The sequence below is a fragment of the Gobius niger genome (genome assembly GCF_951799975.1).
Source record: "Gobius niger genome assembly, chromosome: 19".
NCBI classification, from domain to species: domain Eukaryota; kingdom Metazoa; phylum Chordata; class Actinopteri; order Gobiiformes; family Gobiidae; genus Gobius; species Gobius niger.
The window spans coordinates 17,267,757-17,289,422 of NC_136870.1; the positions used below are offsets into that span (position 1 = coordinate 17,267,757).

At 42.0% G+C, this 21,666-nt stretch overlaps 1 protein-coding gene across 21 annotated transcripts in view; it reads right to left on the reverse strand.

Moving 5' to 3' along the window:
- LOC306978931 (ankyrin-3-like) overlaps positions 1-21,666 on the reverse strand; it is a 103,159-nt gene that overhangs the window by 57,140 nt on the left and 24,353 nt on the right. For 13 of the 21 annotated variants that reach the window (XM_079577665.1, XM_079577672.1, XM_079577669.1 and 10 more), the window contains exons 2-8: positions 7,544-7,645; positions 7,303-7,401; positions 7,000-7,098; positions 4,546-4,644; positions 2,442-2,627; positions 2,186-2,209; positions 647-745 (exon numbers count right to left, since the gene is read on the reverse strand). In XM_079577665.1, coding sequence (XP_079433791.1) covers positions 647-745; positions 2,186-2,209; positions 2,442-2,627; positions 4,546-4,644; positions 7,000-7,098; positions 7,303-7,401; positions 7,544-7,645 — 708 coding nt within the window. The remainder of the gene's footprint in view (positions 1-646; positions 746-2,185; positions 2,210-2,441; positions 2,628-4,545; positions 4,645-6,999; positions 7,099-7,302; positions 7,402-7,543; positions 7,646-21,666) is intronic. The other 8 variants (XM_079577666.1, XM_079577667.1, XM_079577674.1 and 5 more) reach the window with 1 other exon arrangement.

The window sequence follows — 21,666 nt, forward strand, 5'->3', positions numbered from 1 at the left end:
CAAAGATAGGAGCTCTTTGTAGAAATTCTGAGGAAACTGTGGCTTTAAAATGACCAAAGCAACAGTAAGAAAAATAGCTCAATGCCCCCCTCTAGAGGGAAAGGTCTAACTAGACTAGAGGTAGATATTGGTTTAGTTACATCCAGGGCTGTTCCTGACAGGTCACCCCAACAGCATCGAACAATCGGTCAAATGCACAGAAAAAATTTAAGTATGGGGACAATAAAGTACCTTAACCTTAACCTTAACCTTAACCTTAACCTTAACCTTAACCTTAACCTTAACCTTAACCTTAACCTTAACCTTAACCTTAACCTTAACCTCAACCTTAACCTTAACCTTACACCACTTTGCACAACTAGCACGACAAAGGCTTCAGTGCAAAACAAATAATACATAACTGAGACTCTTCACATTACTAATAACTAAGAATATGAAAAAAATGTCTGTTCTATTAAAAAATAAAATACAATCTTTGCTAAATTGCTTGAGTGTCTTGTTATTTTTCTTCCCCCGGCACTTTATGAATCAGAGTGGCACAGACAGCTGCAGGGCTACACATTGTGGGGCACATTCCTGAACACAGCCCTGCCCGCGGAAGTATGGGAGTATTTGAGCAAGTGTTTTGAAGTACTGGAGAACGTACCCTCGCCTTGAAGTCCACAGCTGCTCCTCTGTTCAGTAATAATGTGGCCACGTTAATGTTGCCGTAGTGTGCCGCGATGTGCAGGGGAGTAAAACCACTCTGAGAAACAAAATAAAAGAGGAGAGAGAGAGAGAGAGGGGAAAAAGGGGATATTTTAGAGAAGAAACAGAGGTGAAACTGGTTCATAATGAGCCACAGCGCAAAGCATTATGGGACATTATGGAGCAGTTTGGACATAAGCAGAGCAGTGGGTGCAGCAGACCTAAGCAGTGGTCAAGCATGCTCTAGGGTTATCTCAGAAAGTGTATCGTATGTACATGGCAGCAGCAAGCATCATGTCAAACAGGGAGTGTGGGGCTCGGGTAAGACACTAAAAGAGGTCACATATCAGTAAACATATCATAGTGGAATAATAATAATAATGTTCCTGTCAAGTGAAAAGCATCAATAACAAACAGGTAGGACTGTCCATTTCAGCTGACAGGAAACGGGACGCGTATTAAACAAAGTAATAATAAAAGTATCAGACATGCAGGTGTGCATGCATCTGTAGTATAAAAAACAAGTGAGGAATTTGTACTTCATCGGTTTCTGAGATACTTGGAATAACAACAACTGTGTATGAAATAAACACACACAAATCATTAAACTACAGACATGTTGACAGAGGTGAGAACAAGTCCTTGATCCCGAGTCCAAGTTACCGTAAGTCCCAAGTCAGTGGCTCACACACACACATGAGGAAAGAGTTTTGTTGATTTATTTTGGTAAATAGTCTCTGCAGAGCTCTTGCAAATGTAAAGGTGAATTAAAAAATGTACTACAACACAATACATATACAATATGATTAATACAATATAATATAATGCAATACGATCTGTATTTTAGGAGAAGCATCAGGTCTTCTTGACTTACAGGACCCAAGTCGAAGTCAAGTCGAAATCAAAAGTCATGTCAAGTCCACACCTCTGTAAGCTGAACCTACACAGGTAGAACAATACTTATTTACAAACCATTTTGTTGAATAAACAGAAATAAATAAGTTGATTTGATTTAATATTACAATACTTATCTCTAGATGGACCAGGACACATGTTGAAATGTGATCTACTTGATCTAACAGATCACTAGTAGATCATTGTAGATAATGGATATGTGTATGTAAATGTCCAGGATACTTTAGTGTTGAGTTTAATGTTTAGTTATCAATCAAAGGACCATTTCACCTTTTGATTGATCCAAGTGAAAAAATGAAGAAGTGTTTAATAAAGCAACTATCAAGTAAGTTCTACAAAGACGCTGTTGAGTTTTGGTTATTTTTTTAGGCCAGATATTGCGTGTCAAAGAAGCAGGACACCGCAAACAACCGTCACAATGCTGCAGACCCGAAACAGGCACAAAGTGAGTTGCCGTCAGCAGCAGCCAAAGCGTTCATGCCAGCACTAAAGCACAAGGCGGCAGCAGGCAGAAGACCTCAGCCTGAAAATGGTGACTATGAAGAACAGAGAGGAGAGGAACAGAGAGAGCAGTGAGATGTACCTCTGTAGTCCTATTCACCATCATCTAGGATTTAAAAAAGGGGAGGTTTGGGCGGGTCACAGACAGGAGAGAGGAGGAGGAGGAGGAACAAGGAGAATGGGGCGGTTAGTGCACCACAAGAAACACCAAAGACACCAAGCCGTCGATGGACATGTGTGAATGAGGTCATGGGGAACAACTCAATGCTGCAACTTGTCATTAGAATTAAAAAAAATCGCTCCGTCCCGGCTGCGTCACGGGCAGCGCAGTCCTGTACCTTGGACTCGACGTCGGCGTTGTGGTCGTTCTGAAGCAGCAGCGCAGCGGCTTTTGTGTCGTCTTTGCGGGCGGCGATGTGCAGAGCGGGGAGGCGGACTTTTCCCTTCGTGTCGTTCTCCAACAGAAGAGACACAACCTGGTCGTGGCCTTGTTGCAGCGCCACGGCCAGAGGAGTGAAGCCATCCTGGGACAGAGGGGAGGACATGACATCATCAGAATACGCTGACTTTAAACGAATGCCATTTTGTTCACATGTGTGCCTTTGAGAGATGTTTATACAGGTTATTATTATGAATTTGTTATGATTTTGTGTCTGTGCAGGGTTTTAACTTGTTCACCTCTTAACCTTCACCTGAACAGAACATGTTTTCTCCAGCTTGGTTTTACCCAAATCTAAAAGTTCTTGAAAAACAAGCATCTGACTAGCTACAAAATCGAGACTCAATGATGAAAATGCAACAAAACTGTAACAAAAAATGTGACAAAAATGCAACAAAAAAGTGACAAAAATGTGATGAAAAAGCAACAAATGTTCAACAAACATACAACAAAAATCTGACAAAAAAGTGACAAAAATCTGACAAAAATACAACAAAAAAGCAACAAAAATGGGGCAAAAAAGCAACAAAAATGCAGCAAACATACAACAAAAATCTGACAAAAATGTGACAAAAAACGGAAAAAAAAAAAATGCAGGAATTTTTTTTTACAAAAATATAACAAAAAATGATAAAAATGCGACAAAAAAAAGGCCAAAAATATGATAGTAAAGCAACAAAATTGCAGCAAAAAACCTACAAAAATGCGACAAAAAAGTGACCGAAAAGTGAAAAACGACTAATTTAGATCAGTTTTGTAGATCTTAGCTTTCAAATGAGGTGTTACACTGGCTTGAAGCTTTTAGATTTGGGTAAAACTGAATTGGAGAAAACATGGCGGGGAGTAAGAGGTTAAACCAGAGGAGTTTGGGATCAAATGCTATGAATTAAACATGATGTACAAAGTCTGCCATGTTTGTCGTGAACTTAGCACGCAGAAAATCTCGATCCCTCAGAGATATTCCGAGCTCGTCATTTGCTTGACCTTGAGGATGCAAAAACCTTCCGCTGCATCAGATCTGCATCACTCCTCGCTCTCCTCTCCTCCCTCTAGACGCCTCTTTGCGCTCTCGCTCCTCTGTTTGCCTCCTTGTCTCGCTTCCTCCCTCACGTGTCCTCCTAGCCCTCTCTCCCTCCACGGTCTGCACTCCTGCCCATCGCTGGATCAATAATGCATGCACAGAAATGCATCCAGTCATATGTTTGTGCTTAATTATTCATGCTCCGCGATTCCAGCAACATATAATGGATTTACAGCGAGCTTGTAGGCTATAAGTACTACATAATCCTTTCAAAACTGCGAAAGAAATCAACTGTGTTTTAAAATGCAGTCCAATCTGCAAGTAAGTTTCTATTCTCTGACACCAAAGAATCTTTTTATGTGGGAGTATATCGGAGTAAAGACAGGCCTTTGGATGTTTTTATGTGACTTTAAGGACTGCGCGACTTCTAACAAATATAAATAAAGATCTTTCAAGGGAGAACTTTGTCATTGTCACTTTTGTCGGCGCGCCGGGCGATGGCAGTCAGCCGGCACTACTGCAGAAGCATCAATCACGCTGACACTTGAGAAGAACTAGCAGCTCCACAGAGACCTACGGCCGAGGGCATATCCCAAATAAATAGCGTTTGGAGCCTTTTTCGTTGCACTTTATTATAATGCCTGCTCTTTCTTCCACAAAACACCTACAGCATCTTCTGTTGTGTGTTTTCCTGACTATGTGACTACTACATAGCACAACCTTCACTTATACCTTAGACCCCAAAGCTGTGGCTATCTATTGCTTCTACTGCCACTACTCTTGCTGTTGCTTCTACTCCCTGTAGGCAGCTCTAGCCGAATAGTAAGCACTCTATTGTAATTACAGGGAGGACAGTGCAATGGCTGATGGCAGGCCGGGCTGAAGGGTGCTATTACCCCCCGGTACGGGCCGTGAGTGTGTGCAAACATACATTAGACCGTGGCCGTCTGGGGTTTGCCGTTTGTTTTGTTTTGTTTGTTACCTCGGTGGCGATGCTTTGACTGGAGCCGTGGTCCAGAAGGAACTGCACCACGTCCATATGGTTCTCCTGCGCCGCCATGTACAGAGGGGTGAAGCCATTCTGAGGAGGGAGAAGTGGACGTCAATCAATCAATTCAATCACCGGAAGCGATCGCCTCACAGGACCTCACGAGAAATGCAATTAATGGACAAGCAGATGTAAATGTAAATGTGTGGGTGTCTCCCGTCCCAAGGGCATTTAAACACATCAATCAGCAAATGAATAATCTTTATAAAAGGTTGGGAAGTACCAGTTTGGCCATGGAGATGCACGTGTTTATCTTTCTGCTATATTTCGATATAAGATGTGTCATTTTCAGGATTTATTTTGAGTAAACACATCTTTGATTTTGCATTGTCTCCCTGTGGCTTTGCAGTTGTTCACAATCAATTTTCTAGTATTGTCCCCCTACAGCAAACTGTCAGTAAAGTGTGAAAACAAATCTATGGTGACAAAGAGATTAATGAGCAGCTCATGTGCCGGTTCAGCATTATTCTCGGAACATGAAATTAGGACTTTTTATCAGTATTATCATATACTGTACATGCTTTTATAGCCACAGCTGCCCCTGGGGTAGCCTGAGGGGAGCGAGGCTGACAATCAGCGGCACTGGCCCCTCCGATCACCACTCACTCACACAGGCAAACACATTCATTCATTCTGGCAGATTGTCTATTTTTTTATGTGGTAATGGAAACTGGAGTATACGATGGAAAATATCATCACCTTTGTAGCAAAAATGTGCAGACTTTTGCTGATTTTGAGTGGATTTGGACTAACTTATTGGCAATGGAACAACAAAGATTTTTCCTTTTACTTTTGTGTCTCATTTCATGTGCTTTTGTCTTACTTTAAGTCTGTAAGATTGTTCTATGATCATCTTTCTTCAAGACCAAACCTACTCAAAATCAAGATAAATTATGAATTCAAGCATCTTTTAGGCAATTTATCCAAGATAAGATTGCATTTTTTCCAGTGATACCTGCAGGAAACAGGGAAGAATGCAAACTCCACAGAGAATGGCCCCGTCCGGCCAGGGTTCGAGCCTGGGACGTTCTAGCTATGAAGCATGAGTGCTAACTGCTGCGCCATTGTGCCGTAAGAATGTGAACATTTTGACAATTTGTGTTTTGTGTTATGTTCTTGAGCCATCTGCAGTCATTCTTCATCAGCAGTATACTCTTATGATTTGATGATCTGTTTCTGGCTTAATAATATGTTTATAACGGTGTAATTTGTATGCTTTGTGTTTCCTGTATAGCATCAAAGGTAGAGCTGGCTCCAGTTGCCATAGTGACAGGGAGGTGCAGTTGCTGACAGCGAAAGTGGGACAGAGTCGAGCTGCTGACTCTGCACTATCTCGCTCTCCCTCTCTCTCTCTTTGTAGCGAGATGACTAATGCACACACAGTACAAGGCTGCACTGTTTGTACTACAGTAAAAGTACTTTTATGGAGAAGTGGGCAAGAATCACTCAGAAGAAGGAAGGCTCTGTTGAAGACAAATTGTACATGTACACTTGCACAAAGGCCAAGGGGTTTTGTTTGTACGTGGCAGTGAGCTCTCCACATTCTCCACACAATTTAAAACTTTACTGTCTTCTCCAATAGAGCATGAGGAGCAAAATAATAAACCTGAAGTGAAAGGTTGCGGCATTTACTTGTATTATTGCAACTAGGTCTGATAAAAAGGATTCAAATAATACATTAAAGCAGGGGAAGGCAGCGTCAGCCCGCGGGCCTCATCGAGCCCTCAAGCATATCCTCTGGCCCCAAGATAAATTAGAGAAAAATAATATAATTATACACAAAAGTCTTCCAAATACATTAAAGTACTCGAACAAATTCTGAAATATTGCTTTAAATAATCCCAGAGGTAAGAACACCCCTTTTAAATTGATATTATTGGCTGTTATTAGTAAAGAGTGCTCAAGCAGAACTAAGTAACTCATGCCACTGCAGGTGTCGTAGCATGTTGCGTTTTTCTTTTCTAATACTACTCTAATGGAGTAGTATTTACTCCATGAGAGTAAATACTACGCTGACAGAAAATACAAAGGGAGAGAGGGATATAGTACATCCAATTACACAATGGAGATATTTTTTTTCACTCTAACTTGGCTGTAAATACTGTTTAAGTGGTGCTAGCCCGCAGTTAGCTTAGCCTGTTGGCTTCTTCTATTTTTATTCTGTTAGTGTGTATTGGTGGCTCCGACCCGGTGGCAGGGAAAGTTGTAAGCATGGTTTTCTGGCCAGAGACACCAATCATCCCATTAACAATTGTTTAACCCCCAGAGGGACTACGAAAAGGATTTATTAAGGTAAACAAGTTACTTAGCTCTTCTTTAAGTTTTTGACCATCGACGAGGAAAAACATCATCAATAGTATACTCGACTTGTTCAATCGAGCGTAGTACCTGTGATTGTGCGTTGACGTTGGCCCCATGTGTTACCAGCTCCTTCACCACATCCGTCTGTCCCGCGAGCGACGCTATGTGCAGTGCTGTGTTCCCTTTCTGTGTCAAGGAATAAAAAACAAAATCCACGAAGGGATTAATGAACAGTCATCAGTAATCATGAGTGGGAAACAGTCCAGAGTCTGATCTATTTTCCCCTCTGTTGTCTTTTACAGAGATGATGCTGTGCAATTTACTCAAAATACTGCAGGGAATAGAGCAAGCCCTCAATCTTCATAGAGAAAAATAAAAGATGATTGAAACCTTTGTGGCTGCGTCCACGTTGGCCCCGTGTTTGATGAGTTCCGACACCACCTCGACGTGGCCCTCTTTTGACGCCAAGTGCAAAGCGTTAAGGCCGTTCTAGAGAAGAGACGGAAAATTTTAAATCACACCATCAACATCATTACATCACAATATTACAGAAGGCTACTAATATTGATGGTGTGGCTAAACAGAAGACGGTTCGCCAGGGTTTTAGACAGGCAGACTTAAAGCTTTTCACCTGATTGCAGATGTTGATGTCCACTCCATTCTTCAGGTAATCCAGAGCCTTCTCCACGTTACCAGCCCGAGCCGCTCGAAGGTAACACGCATTTACATCAGTCTGTAAAAAAGCAAAAGGAAGCAGGCATCTTTAGTCACTTTATCTCACTTAAAAACATGTAGGATTCACAATGGAAACAGTATTTTCAATTAAAACCTTTTTGTCCTTTTAAGCCTACCAAAGACACCGGGGAAACAAGGCTTACTAGTCTTAAAATCATCTTTTAGTGCCAAGCGAGAGTTCAACATGTCTCTATAAAAACAGCCTGAAGCTTGCCAAATCCACACGCCTACGAACAGATTAGGTATTTCTGCCTTATTTATGCTTGGATGTGTGACAAAGCGCGGGACGCCATGACACGTGTGAGCCACTGCAATGGCACATGAAAAGCCGAGTGAAAGATGCCGCGATTTGAAGATAGTTTGTATAATGTTTGTGTTGAGATTGTTGGGTGTGGTGGAGCTCTGGGGAAAGCAGCTAAACTAAACTCAGGATGTTTACTGTTTGTGTTTTAGGGGACGTAATAAGGTGGCATCAGTGAAGTGCCAAAATACTACAGCTAAGAGATAAACAGGCAGCCAAGCTCTCGAAACAAGATGATTGGGATTGTGACGTCTATGCCAGTGATTCTCAGTTTGGCACACGCCTCAGAAAACAAGCTTCAAGATAAAGTCCTGTGCATTTGCTCCATCCTCCAATGCTGCTCGTCTCCAGATCTTGGGCCATGTTTTATAAGGAGAACCAATCAGGAGGGTTAGATGATTGTCCATATTTTGAGTCAATGGCGGGAAAACAGACAACCCTGGAGGAAATAATAATAATGCAATGTATTACCAAGATTCTCAAAGGGCTACACTGTCGTCACAATTCATTCACTCCACAGCTGCCCTGGGTTAGACTGACGGTAGCGAGGCAACCAGTCTGTGCCATCGGCCCCTCTGACTACCACCAACCACTCACTCTTTCCCAAACGGTCTCCCATCCAAGCACCGACCAGGCCCTTCCCTGCTTAGCCTCCGAGATCTGACGGGATCTGGCAGAGCAAAGGCGGTGTGGCCCATAATGGGGCAAGTCACAGGGTGAACAGGCTAATTCTACACAGACAGGCCCACACAGTTTGGGATTATTTTACACTCCAAAAAATGAATATCTAGATTAGTTTAGGTGTTTCAAATTGAGCATAATTATTTGAATTTGAGTTGGGCAGATTATTTCACTAGTTCTGTGATGTTTCTGGCTGGTTTCAATACACAGAAAATTGCATTGACAGTTTTACGTTCTTATTTCAAGCAAGATATCCTCAAACTCACAAAGCAGACTTGGTCCGATCAGGAAAAAAGTCTAAATGAGTGAAAACCAATCAAAACAAGATTAATTCACAATTTGTGTATCCCATGCTTGATATTTAGTTTTTGCAGTGCACACACAATCCTCTCAGCCATTGTGGTCTATGAGGTGAGATCTTAAACAAACAAAAGTGAATAAAAATGTAAAGTTTGGGCCCAATTCTGACAATCAGTAAACAGAAAACACTAAGAGAGATTGAACTAAGCCTTAAATAAAAATCCCGTCTGTCCAAAGAGCAAGAAAAATACTGCCTAAGTCAATCTTCTGACAAAATATGCATGGCAAAAAAGGTCAACCAAAGGTCAACATGAACATATTTATTACATGCGATGTCATGCGATCTCTATGCCTGAATTGCCTCAAATCCTGCATATCCAAGGTACTTACTGACAACATTCTACTACTACTATCACACAAAGTTTTGGTGTGTGACTTTACAGCCATCAGCCCCAGCCCCCTGTGTCCCCAGAGGCCCCCCGCACATCCGCTGATCCCGGTCTGTGAGGCTGCTGACACTGAGACATGTTCGGGTTGTGTTTGTGGAGATGGAGCAGATAAGAGCCTTTTATTGAAGTCTATTCACGGCCTGGGAATGAGCTCAGCCCTCACTTTAAACACCAGTCTGACGGCAATAACAAGCTCTGCGAACGAGCAAGGCAGATTTGAAACTTTCATTTGTCCCGGTAAACAGTCATGTACTATCTGCTTTGTATTGTACTCATTACACACGTGCCCATCCTAAGAATTTAAGAGGAGGGATGACACTTACATGGAGCTAATAACGACATTTACACATGATTCTAAAGTATATTATGAAAAACAATATGATACATCCAGTCCTCGCTTCACACATCCCTGGCAGACATCGATCCCTTCCCCCACTGTCTTAAATTTATTGAGTGAAACCTTATCCTTCCATTTTCCCTTTTACAATGAGTGATACACTATCAGCAAACACAACGCCCATATCCAAGAAATATATTGCAATAAGGTCTTCCCTCATACATAAATTCATACTTAATCCTAAATCTGACTCTTGAGCGGATGGTAATTTTTATTTGTACCTGCATCGAGGCAATTACAATAAAAACATCACTGTATTTAACATAACAATGCCGTTATAGCTTAAGGACTTGTGCTGTGTGTGGTTTGCGACAGTTGCTCTGTGCCACACCAGCCTTCATCCGTCAGGAATGCTGTTATCTCGGGTCTTCAGTGGGCAGCAGATAACAGAAGGACACCGTCCACTTGACACTGTGTTACACTTTCACTGAACTGCAGAGGCTCCAGGCTCCATCCTAACATCACCACAGGCAGAGCAGGCTTCTTAGAAACACATCGTTGGACTGGATTAGCATTAACCACCAAGTAATCAAATGAGAGGGCTTAGAATTGAATAAAGACATATTGACCAGGTCACTCTTGTAAAAGAGATTATAAATCTTAATGAGTTTTTTACCTGGTTAAATAAAGGTTAAATAAAAAAATAAAAAAAACATGTTGACACTACTGCAAAATACAGGTATAAAGGTTGTTGTTTTTTACTGCAGTTAAAGCAGAACTAAGTAACTCATGCTCCTAGAGGCCATAAGCGCCACTGCAGGTGTCGTAGCATGTTGCATTTATTTTTTACTCATTAAATGTCCGTGAGAGTAAACACTACGCTGATAGAAAGGACAAGGGGAGAGAGGGATATTGTACATCCAATTACACAATGGACATAATTTTTTTCACTCAAATGTGGCTGTAAATACTGTTTAAGTGGTGCTAGCCCGCCATTAGCTTTGCCCGTTAGCCTGTTAGCTTCTTCTTCGTGAATCCGGGTCAGAGCAGGGAAAGCTGCAAGGGTGGTTTTCTGGCCAGAGACACCGGGGGAGATTAATCCACCAATCATCCCATCAACACTTGTACAAACATCAGTGGGACTACGAAAAGGATTCATTAAGGTGAACAAGTTACTTAGTACTGCTTTAAGGTCAAAAGAGGGAAATCAAGAAAAAGTAAGTACATACATCACTCTTTTCTTATACAACAATGTGCAACAACTTCAGCTGAACTTGGTGCTTTATGCTCCGCAGTGACCTTGCAGCTCAACCTGCCAACAAATTAAGAATACAACTTCCCACGCTGATTTATAAATGTACTTCTTGAGACAATGTATCCAGTTACTTTCCCCGTCCGGCACGAGCCAAAGACAAAACGCTACTATGAAGTGTGTATGTAAACAGCAAATGTGTAGGCTCTCTGTATGTAAGTCATATTCCCGACAGTAACGTGATGCAGCTGTATACGTGCCATTCCGGTGTCACTTTATTTACCCGGGGCAGAAATGTGAGGAATGCTCATCGGCCGCTCTCGGGTGCCGATACATATGATCCGACAGCGGACAGGAGCCGTGCACCAATCACAGCCACAGACACACTACAGGCCATATGCAGACAGGGGGTAACTTCAACGCAATTATTTACACGTAAAGTAGATACAAGTAAAACTATCACAAGAACTCTTTATCCATGATGCTCACAATTAATGTTTCATATGCGGCTGGATAAAAAAAAATGTACCCAGCTTTCTTAGGTTTGACAATATTAATGATGTTTATAGTCTCACTTCCTTGTTGGACACTGACAGGAAGTGACATAGATAGAGGCAAACATCCAATTACACAATGGAGATGATTTTTTTCACTCAAACTTGGCTGTAAATACTGTTTAAGTGGCGCGAGCCTGCAGTTAGCTTTGCCCGTTAGCCTGTTAGCTTCTGCTTCCATTAGTGTGTATTGGTGGCTCCGACCCGGAGGCAGGAAAGTTACAAATGTGGTTTTCTGGTGAGAGACACCAGGGGGAGATGAAACACCCTCCAATCATCCCATCAACACTTGTATTACCCCCAGAGGGACTACGAAAAGGATTTATTAAGGCAAACAAGTCGCTTAATTCTTCTTTAAAAACAACAATTAAAATGACTTGTATGTCGAATATTTATTTGCTGCTTCACTAAAATAAACTTTTAATTATTACTTACATCTAAATAAGTCATACTTACAACACTGTTAAAACTTGCATGTTTGTCCCAATTTATTCCAAGTATTCCTGAAGCAGCTTCTTTCCATGGGTTTGGATTTCGTAGAATTTTAATGCTACATGCCGTGTGGAAACGGTTTTGCAAAACATTGCCATAATATTGTTATCTAAAAATGTAAGACTGTTATCTCATATTGCGCAGTCCCAATGTGAATAAACATAAACTCATAGTACTGTTAGTGCATGTCTGCCAAATTGTCAGCTGATTACAGTCCGGGGAATACGCTGCCAAGAAAAGCCCAGTTAGTAATGCAGACTGCAGTCACCCTTCATTTTTTACAACAGGTGCAATTGCTCATCAAGATATTGACGTCGAAGTCATCCATCACTTTGTTGGAAATTAATTAGTGTTTTAAAAGGTCCGTTATTGCCATTTCCACTTCGAAAAGTGCAATGTGTTGCTGTAGTGACTGACATCAATCACATCCTTAATGATGGGAATGTAATAGAAACTTTGCACCTGAGTTATAGTCAGCAAGCTCCATGTGAACCCATTCGACAGCATAATATTGACGATGTATCATGGTTTGGCTGTGTGATATGGCAAAATGAAATTAGTTTCCTCTTAGTAATTGATCTTGATTTTCTATTTATTTTCATTTTTTCACAGATAAATAGAGCTTTTACTCCATGTATAGACAGACCTTTGAAATAAACCTAATCTCAAACAAAAAAATAATACTATCCACTTCATTTAACACAAAAATCCTACATTTTACTCCATGACGATAACTGACACTAACCAAAGTTGACATTGCGATGACTCCGATTAAATTTCAATGACTTGCACAGCCCTATATGTAAAATCTTGAATAATACTTTAGCATTTATCATGGTCATATAGAGACAGAATTCTCACACTAACTACGAGTGGTTTCTTTGGTTGCTCTTTAGGGATCAAAGTCAGTGCCAGTCACATGAACTGCTGCATACTGCATTGTGTAATGTATACCCCACCATCATCAGCACTGTTAGCAATGATGGCAGACAATGAAAATGCTACACAACACCTATAACCTCAGCCTTATTTCGCTCGCATTAGCGCCGTATTCCAGTCTATTCATCAACACTGATGGCATCCTGCAGCTGTAGTTTTCTCACACTTGGAGCATGTGCCACTTGCCAAGGTCAGGTGCCTCTATTGACCACAGCGCAACACGAAACTATGACAAACTCCTGCATTAGGACCACGCTCCAATCTCAGTCTTAATGTAAGCACGTCTTTGAAACAGCCGTTAAGATTCTGACAGATGTCCACAGATTCACACACTCTGACACTGCAGCAAAGTGGTGCAGAGGAGACCTGCTGTCCCATCAGAGACACCTCCACCCCCCACCACCCCTGTAACCCCAACAACAACACATTTAGAAAAGAAAAATGGATAACATTTCGAAGCTCGTTGCAACAAATGTGTCGCCTCGTCGCAAATGTAAAGTATGGGACTTACTTCGGCCAAATAGTCGGCTGCCTCCTCCACTGCCATGTCTCTCTCTCAAAAGCACCGCAGCCCCAAGAAGTGTGAAACCTGAGCAGTCAATTACTACAGCAGCTACAGCTAGCCCGGGGACGCTATAGGGGAGGGCATGGGACTCGGGACAGTGGATAGAGAGAGAGAGAGGAGTGCGGAGGGGTAGGTGGTGAGGGGGTGTGGGGTGAGTTAGAGTTAGAGTTAGAGACACGCCAGATGAGAGGGGAAGGGGGGGGGGGAGTGGGTGGGACGGTCCGGCACCCGGTGAAGGCAAGGGTTAAAAAAGAAAGTGTATACAAGAAGTGGAAGAGGAGAGAGCAGATAGGGGCATTATGTCACGGCTAAAAATACCTGGCGTTTGGCTGGCATGTGAGAAAGTCCAGAGGAGGGAGAGAGAGAGGGGGGGAGAGGGAGAGAGAAAGGGCGAGAGGGAGGGGAGGGGGGGGGGAAGAGTTTCCGGCAAGTTAATCTCAAACCAAGTCTCTACGGGACGGCTAGGGATCATCGGATACAATGCACTGGAGCACACGCAGCCACTATTGAAATTACATACTGTTCCTTTATGAAGGAGAATTTGTTCAGTCCCATGTGAGGAAAAAAAAGAAGAGACACTAAACATTATAAGAATACAGTGATGAAGGCTCTTTAATCAGACCCATATTTAAGATAGAAGAGTGACAAAGCAAGACCTAATGTCATCTGGTTACAGTCACATTTGTGGATTTTTCAGTAACAGGCCCTCCAAATTATGAATCACGGGAATTTACTTATTGTTGTTTTGTTCTGTCATGTAAGTTTGGCTTTTCCTTAGACACCTAATTGTAAAGTTACAAACATGACTCCGCTCACAAATCAAACCCACAACTCTCTCACAAGTCTCCAAATGTTTCCCATTAAAAGTCCCACATATCTCCAAGTAAAACCCTGTGAGAGCAATAATACCTAATACAAAAGTGGGAAAACTAAACCTGGGTGAAAAAAGGAATGCTCTGTCACAATGCAATGGAATTTAGCAACATGACACCTTTTTTGCCCAATCCTTTTTATACAAAGGTAAGCAAAGTCTTGACCTTGTAGTAGGATGACGAACATGATTCTGGACGTCCCATGGGCATGAACAGCGAGAATCAGGAATAACAAGTGAGCAATTGTTTTGGACGTTTACATGAAAATCTATACAATTCCGAGCTTCAATTGTCACTCAACTTCAGGCAGAACTAAATCACAGGACTGAACAGACAAATCCGTGCAGAAGGAAACCAAGACTGAGCAAGATCCAATCCACAGTAATATTCTTGATAACTCCCTAATTAATATTAAAACAGTGAACCTTTATCTTCCACAAATCTTCCCACTGAATCTAACATCCATTGCCCAAATTCTCAGCAAAACAATTACAGGGTTTAGACTGGCAGAAGCGTTCTTTATTTCATTTTAATGCCACATGAAAGAGAATTGGCCAAAACGGGCACATTTCAGGCAATAAATAACTGTTTTAGAACAAAATTACTTTTTTCCTGTGAACTCATTCAGAAAAAATATTGAGCAAGGTTATAATTTTCATAGAAATTGAGATTCAGTGCCAGTTTGAATCCAATCAATGCTTTTGAATTCACATGATGACATTTTTTTTTGCTCAGATAAAGCCAGGAGCTGCTACTTTCTCACGTTGTCATTTCACACTGAAGACAATATCAGCGCAGACCGTTTGAAGGTTATGCCGCGGCTACACCCCCACAGCAGACAAAAGCATGTAATGATCTATATCGTTAGTGTTTTATGGCATGTGACGGGACCGGGATGGGAACGGGGAAAGGGTGGTGGTGGCGGCTGTGGGGTGGGAAAGGGTGTTGCCATGGTGACCAAAATTTGCTGCATTTGGAGTGGTGCAAAGGGTTTTGTTTTGTTTTTTTTCCCCATGTACATGCGGCGGGGCTGTGGAGATAAACACGAGGATAAACAAGACTCTTAAACTCACAGCCTACACATCATTTAAAAAGACATTTCTTCACACGACAGGAATCTGTTCTTCTGCTACCGGGTGTGTTGAGTGATGTGCAGCCTAGCGTTCACGAGCAGGCTGATGCTTGAGGCGTAATTTAACTTGTGAAATATCATGACAGATTCTGGTTTTGGGACGCCGGATTTCCCCTTCTGCAAATGTCACGTCCTGTGCCATGAGCTCATTCTGGTGACAATGAGTTTTTAACAGTGTGAATGCATAGAAATGTGACAGTGTAGTTTCCTCTTGATCACCGGACAGATCTTCTTCATATTAAACCCTGAGGCAAACATAAAATGCCTGAATACTTAAGCAAATCATACCTTTAACATTTACACAACAAAAATCCACATTTGTTGATTTGTGGATGGTGATGTCATTCCATATGGCCTGCTCTATTATACACACAGCCACTGTTTTGCCATGCCCGAGTAGCCGTCCTTATGTTGCGTGTCCTGTATCAGTCCCTGCTGGCCACAGTGAGGTACTGCATCTACATCCTAACTGCCCATTTACAGAGTACACACACGCCAATGACTCATGCAGTGATGGCTCTGTGTGACAAATGTTGCAACAAACACCGCCATCTCCAACTATTATCCCGGCCAGCTTGTGTCACGCTGTGCGAATCGCTAAACATAAAACAAACTGGCATCGGTCGCAGATATTGAGGTAGATTCATGTAAAGAACATCCCCATCCTAAAAGTAGGGGAAGTGGTAATGTTATGGGGATGCTGTCCTGTCTCCTGTCTGGAGTGCTGCGATCCGATTGGCTCCCTGTCTACTGCAGTCTCCCTATACTCACAGCGCTGGCACGGAAAGAGGCAGCTGGGTGCAAAAACATACATTTAGGCTTATCTTTTTCCCCGGCTTTCCAACGCTGTCCTCCTATAAGTCTCCAAATGCTCATAAAACACCAGTCTATTAACAATGTATAGCACATAACGGACGCGGTCTCCCTTTAAAAGAAACAGCCAACCACAATCATCGTTTTGACTCGTATTGTTTTGGCCAATCGGGGCTGTTTCTGTTATTATTCCTGTTTGACGTTGACCGGTCGCTACTATTGTGCAAAACTGGCGGGGCAGCATGTTCCACAAATGTACTGACTGAGACCACATGTTTTTTGTTTTTGTTTCCATTCAGCGGCCCTTGGTGAGGATTTGACTACGCAGGGAGCTACGCAGCGTCCTAAATTTTGATTAAAAGTCAAGGTTTGAAGCTGCCAATGTTTTCTAATCTCTCCGGACAGAGACAGAGCGGTGGTCATGAATAAATTAACGTCTGCCGTTGCCCGCAAATACACAGTGTACAGTGGAGCAGCAGCTGGGAGTGGAGTGAGGAATGTCAATGTTAAGTCAGAGATGCAGATGTTGTGAGGTTATGTTATATTTTAGTAGCTATTTATAATAATCATCATATAAATCATAATAATCAAACATGAACTTAATGGGCTTCAGGAGGAGATAGAGGACCATATACAGAGTCTGTTTCTTTGGTTGTCTCGTGAAAGGTTCAGTTTGGTCCTGGCTTTGACATGTTTTAGTCTCTTCTGGGTTCAGTCCTATTAAGACCTGATTTAGTCTCAGTTTAGAAGGTGAATTTGTCCTGCATTTGACCCATCCTTTGACTGGGGCAAACCCAAAAGGAGCAGTAGGTGACGGCAGTGCGGTGCCCGGTGACCCAGTTGGTTTAACAGCACTTTCACATGTATATGCAGATGGTGGACTTGAACATAAAAGCTGACACTGATCTCTCATCTTTGCAGATAAGAATTAGTTTGATTCCAAAAGGTTGTAGACCCCTATACTTATACCCTATACTTTAATACTGTTTTTATTTACAAAATATTTGTATTTACAAAACCCTAAAAGACACAGATGCCCAGAGAACTACAGGGTAAAAAAGACTATTGATGGCCGCATAATCGTAGGCATCGATCCCGTGGGTGCTCAGGGCTCAAGCACCCACACAAAATCTTTGGGCACTCAGGCAAATTTGCCCTAATTACAAAATGATTAAATCGTGTAAATCACGATTCGTCTCTCGTTTGTTCTCCTCTCACATGCGAGCGAGGTTCTGTCCTTTACATTAGTATAGGTGCAGCTGTGTGATATTCCAGTCATTTAGGTCAATAAGGAGAGTGCTGGACTTATGAGCAGGAGTATGTGAGCGCTCATCTGTTTTTTAATTTGAATTTTTTTCAGGGTGGTCCAGTCGTGTAGCTGGGCACCTACTGTGATACAATATATCACAACATTATCGTTAGTGCAATAGTCGATTTTGCAATATTTGTATTAAAGAAAACAGCCATTTATCACTTGAATAAAAAGATTGTGCAAAGTTCCAGTTTTGTCATGTTTTTTGTCATTTTGTTCCATATTAGCTTGAATTGTGTCCTTTTGTTTAAAATGTAGTGGGCTGAAATAGTTTAGTAAAACATTTCAATAATATATTTAAGAGTAATTTGATATTGCAATTACTTTTCTCATTCTGTGCAGCCTTAAAGTGAAGTATCCGACAAACGCCAACACCAAATTAACACCAAAACTAATTCACTTTTTTCTGGGCACTGACCTCTCTGGCACAACAACAACAAAGAGCTCAAAGAGCACGAAGGCAATCACATAAAGTGCTATGTAAATCGATAGAGCTTTCTCATTGTATGGACAAGATGACTTCTGCCATTTCCTCTGACCATTGTCACGGCTTCACAGCTTCATTCAGTTTTCCTTCAAAGTCCAATGTTTTGTGTATGGCGTTGTTCAGCCCTGTGTGTGTTTCCTGGTGTCGGTTCACCTTGAAGCGTCTGCTCCACTTTGGAAACAGTAGGTTTGAGCCCTGTGCGTCTGTGTCGTGACTCAGTCTGACTCTGTGCCATGGAGCCCACCCCCCCACGGCCCACACAAGGTTACGCATTAACAATTCCTATGTTGAAGGTTTGCATAGTAAATATTAGCACAAGTATTGCATGCGTCGATGATCTTAACTAAAAATAGCAGATTAGAAAAGCCATTTTGTTTTTGATAATTGATAGTTTTGTGAAGGAGCTGTTACATGACTCACATCCTTTTGGAAAGATATCTCAGGAAAAAGACCACGAACATCTGGAGAATTACTTTTTGTAAGTGACATCTGAACATTTACTGAAAACAAAAACAAACAAAAAACATCCGATCCAAAAGGCGTTTAATTGCACATTTCCATTTTGAGAAGCACTAGCATTTCTCTGAAAATAAAAATACCATCAAAGTTAAAGAAGAACTACGTAATTTGTTTACCTTAATAAATGGGGGGTGGGGGGGGGGGGGGGTGGGGGGGTAATACAAGTGTTAATAGGATGATTGGGGGGTCTTTCATCTCCCCCTGGTGTCTCGAAGAAGAAGCTAACAGGCTAAAGGGCAAAGCTAACTGCGGGCTAGCTTCACTTTAGCAGTGTTTACAGCCAAGTTTGAGTGAAAAAAAAAAAATCTCCATTGTGTAACTGGATGTTCTATATCCTCTCTCCCTTTGTCTTTTCTGTCAGCGGTAGTATTTACTCTCACGGACAATTAATGAGTAAAAAAACGTAACATGCTACGACACCTGCAGTGGCGCTTATGGCCTCTAGGGGCATGAGTTACTCAGTTCTGTTTTAATTGGAGAGAGATGATTACCAATAGTGGCCACTAAAGGAGCTGCCAAAAAGAGGATGAATAAGCAGCACCGGCACGTAAAGTCAATAAGTCAATGAGGTCACGGTCCACGGAAATCTCTCCGGTCAATAGTAACTACTTCAGCTCTGGACAAACTGCGACTACCGGACTTGGTTTTCACATGAAGTGGAACCATTTAAGCCCATATAAAGAAGCCACAAATAACAGAAGTAAAAGCAAATACAGATAAAAAGGTCAAATTTAATGTGTTGGCAATTTAATACTTCAAAATTAACACCACTTGGATCCTTGTTGTATGTGTGATCCCTAAGTCCTGATACTTGTGCTTGAATGAGTTATCAGTGAAATGAGAGGTCTGCTGAAGGCTGAACCTCCAGAGAAACACTGTCCCAGATCTTCCCCGTATTCTCCTCCTTTTGGCAGCAGCGAAAGCCGCAACAGAGGATGGAGCTGCCGGGGCACAAAGCCAAAGGAGATGATAAGAAACCCATCCTCATGTTTTGTCATTATTTCATCATAAAGTCATTACAGCGCGGAGTGTGTTTCGTAGGCGTGAGCCAGATAGATAAGCGCTCTCAAACTTTCTCACAGGTTGAAACGGATCAGGCTCAAAAAAAAAAAAAAGGAGCCTGGGTCTCGTTATGGGCTGTGAGTGACATTTTCAAAATACGACTAGACTGGACCAACCGTAGGCAGCCAAAGACGAACAAATATGAACTACATTGCAATACAGCGTACAACTGAAAGCATCTCCTGGTGACTTCGCCCTGCCTTTCTTTTCAGTTCACTCCGTAATGGACGTTTCTATAATTCATAACACTCTGGTCTGTTGAGCTACTCTCTTCACATTTTGTCAGCTTCGCAAAGTGCCGTCACAGCCAGAGCATCTGCAGCCACGCACAGACCTACAGTAACAGTATTTCTGCCACAGCGAGAGAAAGATACGTGTGGGAAAAACGCTGACTAATGAGCAGACAAAACAGGACACAATAAAGCAAAGATGAGAGGATTGTCTATTGCGCATTGAGACAAGTTTGGCATTGTTTTAGTTTATTGGGAAATTTGAGCAATGTGTTTAGTGGACGAGCTTCCATCCTGCCTCTATAACACCCACTCCCATAATGGATTTGCTAGTGAGGGCAATATCAAATCACATCTGATATTGCCTCTTTTGATTGGATGGGATTTGAGCTAGAGTGTTTCCCAGTGTTATAAAGAGGGAGGAGGAGCATTTACATTGCATAACACAACATTTTCTTGAAACTAATTTCAAGAAATCTGTCCATGGGGGGAAGTAAATTCTGATTTCTTATCTAATTTTGAGAGCACTGAGGTCTTTCTTTCTTAATCTCAGTGAGTGTATAAAACTTCCCCCTTGGACAGATTTCTTGAAATCAGTTACTCAAATCATGGACACCAAATGTACGTATTTCAATAAAAATGTTACTTATTTCTAGATTGCCCCTCCTGGAAGCGCCACCTTAACGTGGTGGAGGGGTTTGAGTTCCCGAATGATCCTGGGGGCTCTGTTGTCGGGGATTGGTGCCCCTGGTAGGGTCTCCCATGGCAAACAGGTCCTAGGTGACGGGTCTGACAAAGAGCGGTTCAGAAGCCCCTTATGAGAGACCAACAAGCCTGAGAATCGTGAGGCCGTCCTTCTGTGGACCCACCACCTGCAGGAGAGGCCAAAAGGGGCTGGTGCAGTGTGATTTGGGAAACTCCAACAGCTGCCCCCACGACCCGGCAACGGAAAAGTGGAAGAAAATGGATGGATGGATGGATTTCTAGATTGCTTTTTGCCCTGTGAAGAAAGAAAAGAAGCGAAACGTCCTCAACTCAATCAACCCAGTCCAATTAGGTTTGATACACTCTTTTACTATGTGCTAGACCTGGATGACGAACCCTCACCCAACTTTATCGAACTATCTACTTCTGGACAAAGGTCTAACGTGACTAAATCCAGTATTCACCAGACGTACACCACATACAAAAAAAAAAAAAAAAAGTAGCTGCATCGATAACAGGTATACACAATGTACACAATATATCGCCAAAATAGCAATAACAACATTATCACTGAAATCTCCCACCTGACTGAGAATATCACATATTTTTCTCATATTGTGCCGTCCTAACAAAGACATTGTTAATATATTATTGATGGTGTGGATCGTATCATGTCCAACTGTTAAACATCTAGTCATACATTTGGATGGACACCATTTTAATTTAATCATAGATAATTAAAAGTTAAGGTTAATGTATGGGGTAATGACGGAAGACGAGCTGGCAGACTTCAAATATGAATCTTGGCTTAAGTCCGTCCCGAGGGAGTGATGGTGCACAATAGCCGCTCACCGGGGACCTATGTGTGTGCATATGTATGTCTGTGTCGCGCATCGACAGCACAGCCTGCTGCCAGATAAAAGGGAGACTGGGGGTGGGGTGAAAATATGAGCGAAAGAAGTCCAAAATAAACCTCAAAGGACAAAAGAAGTTTCCCTCTATGCAGCGTATGATCTT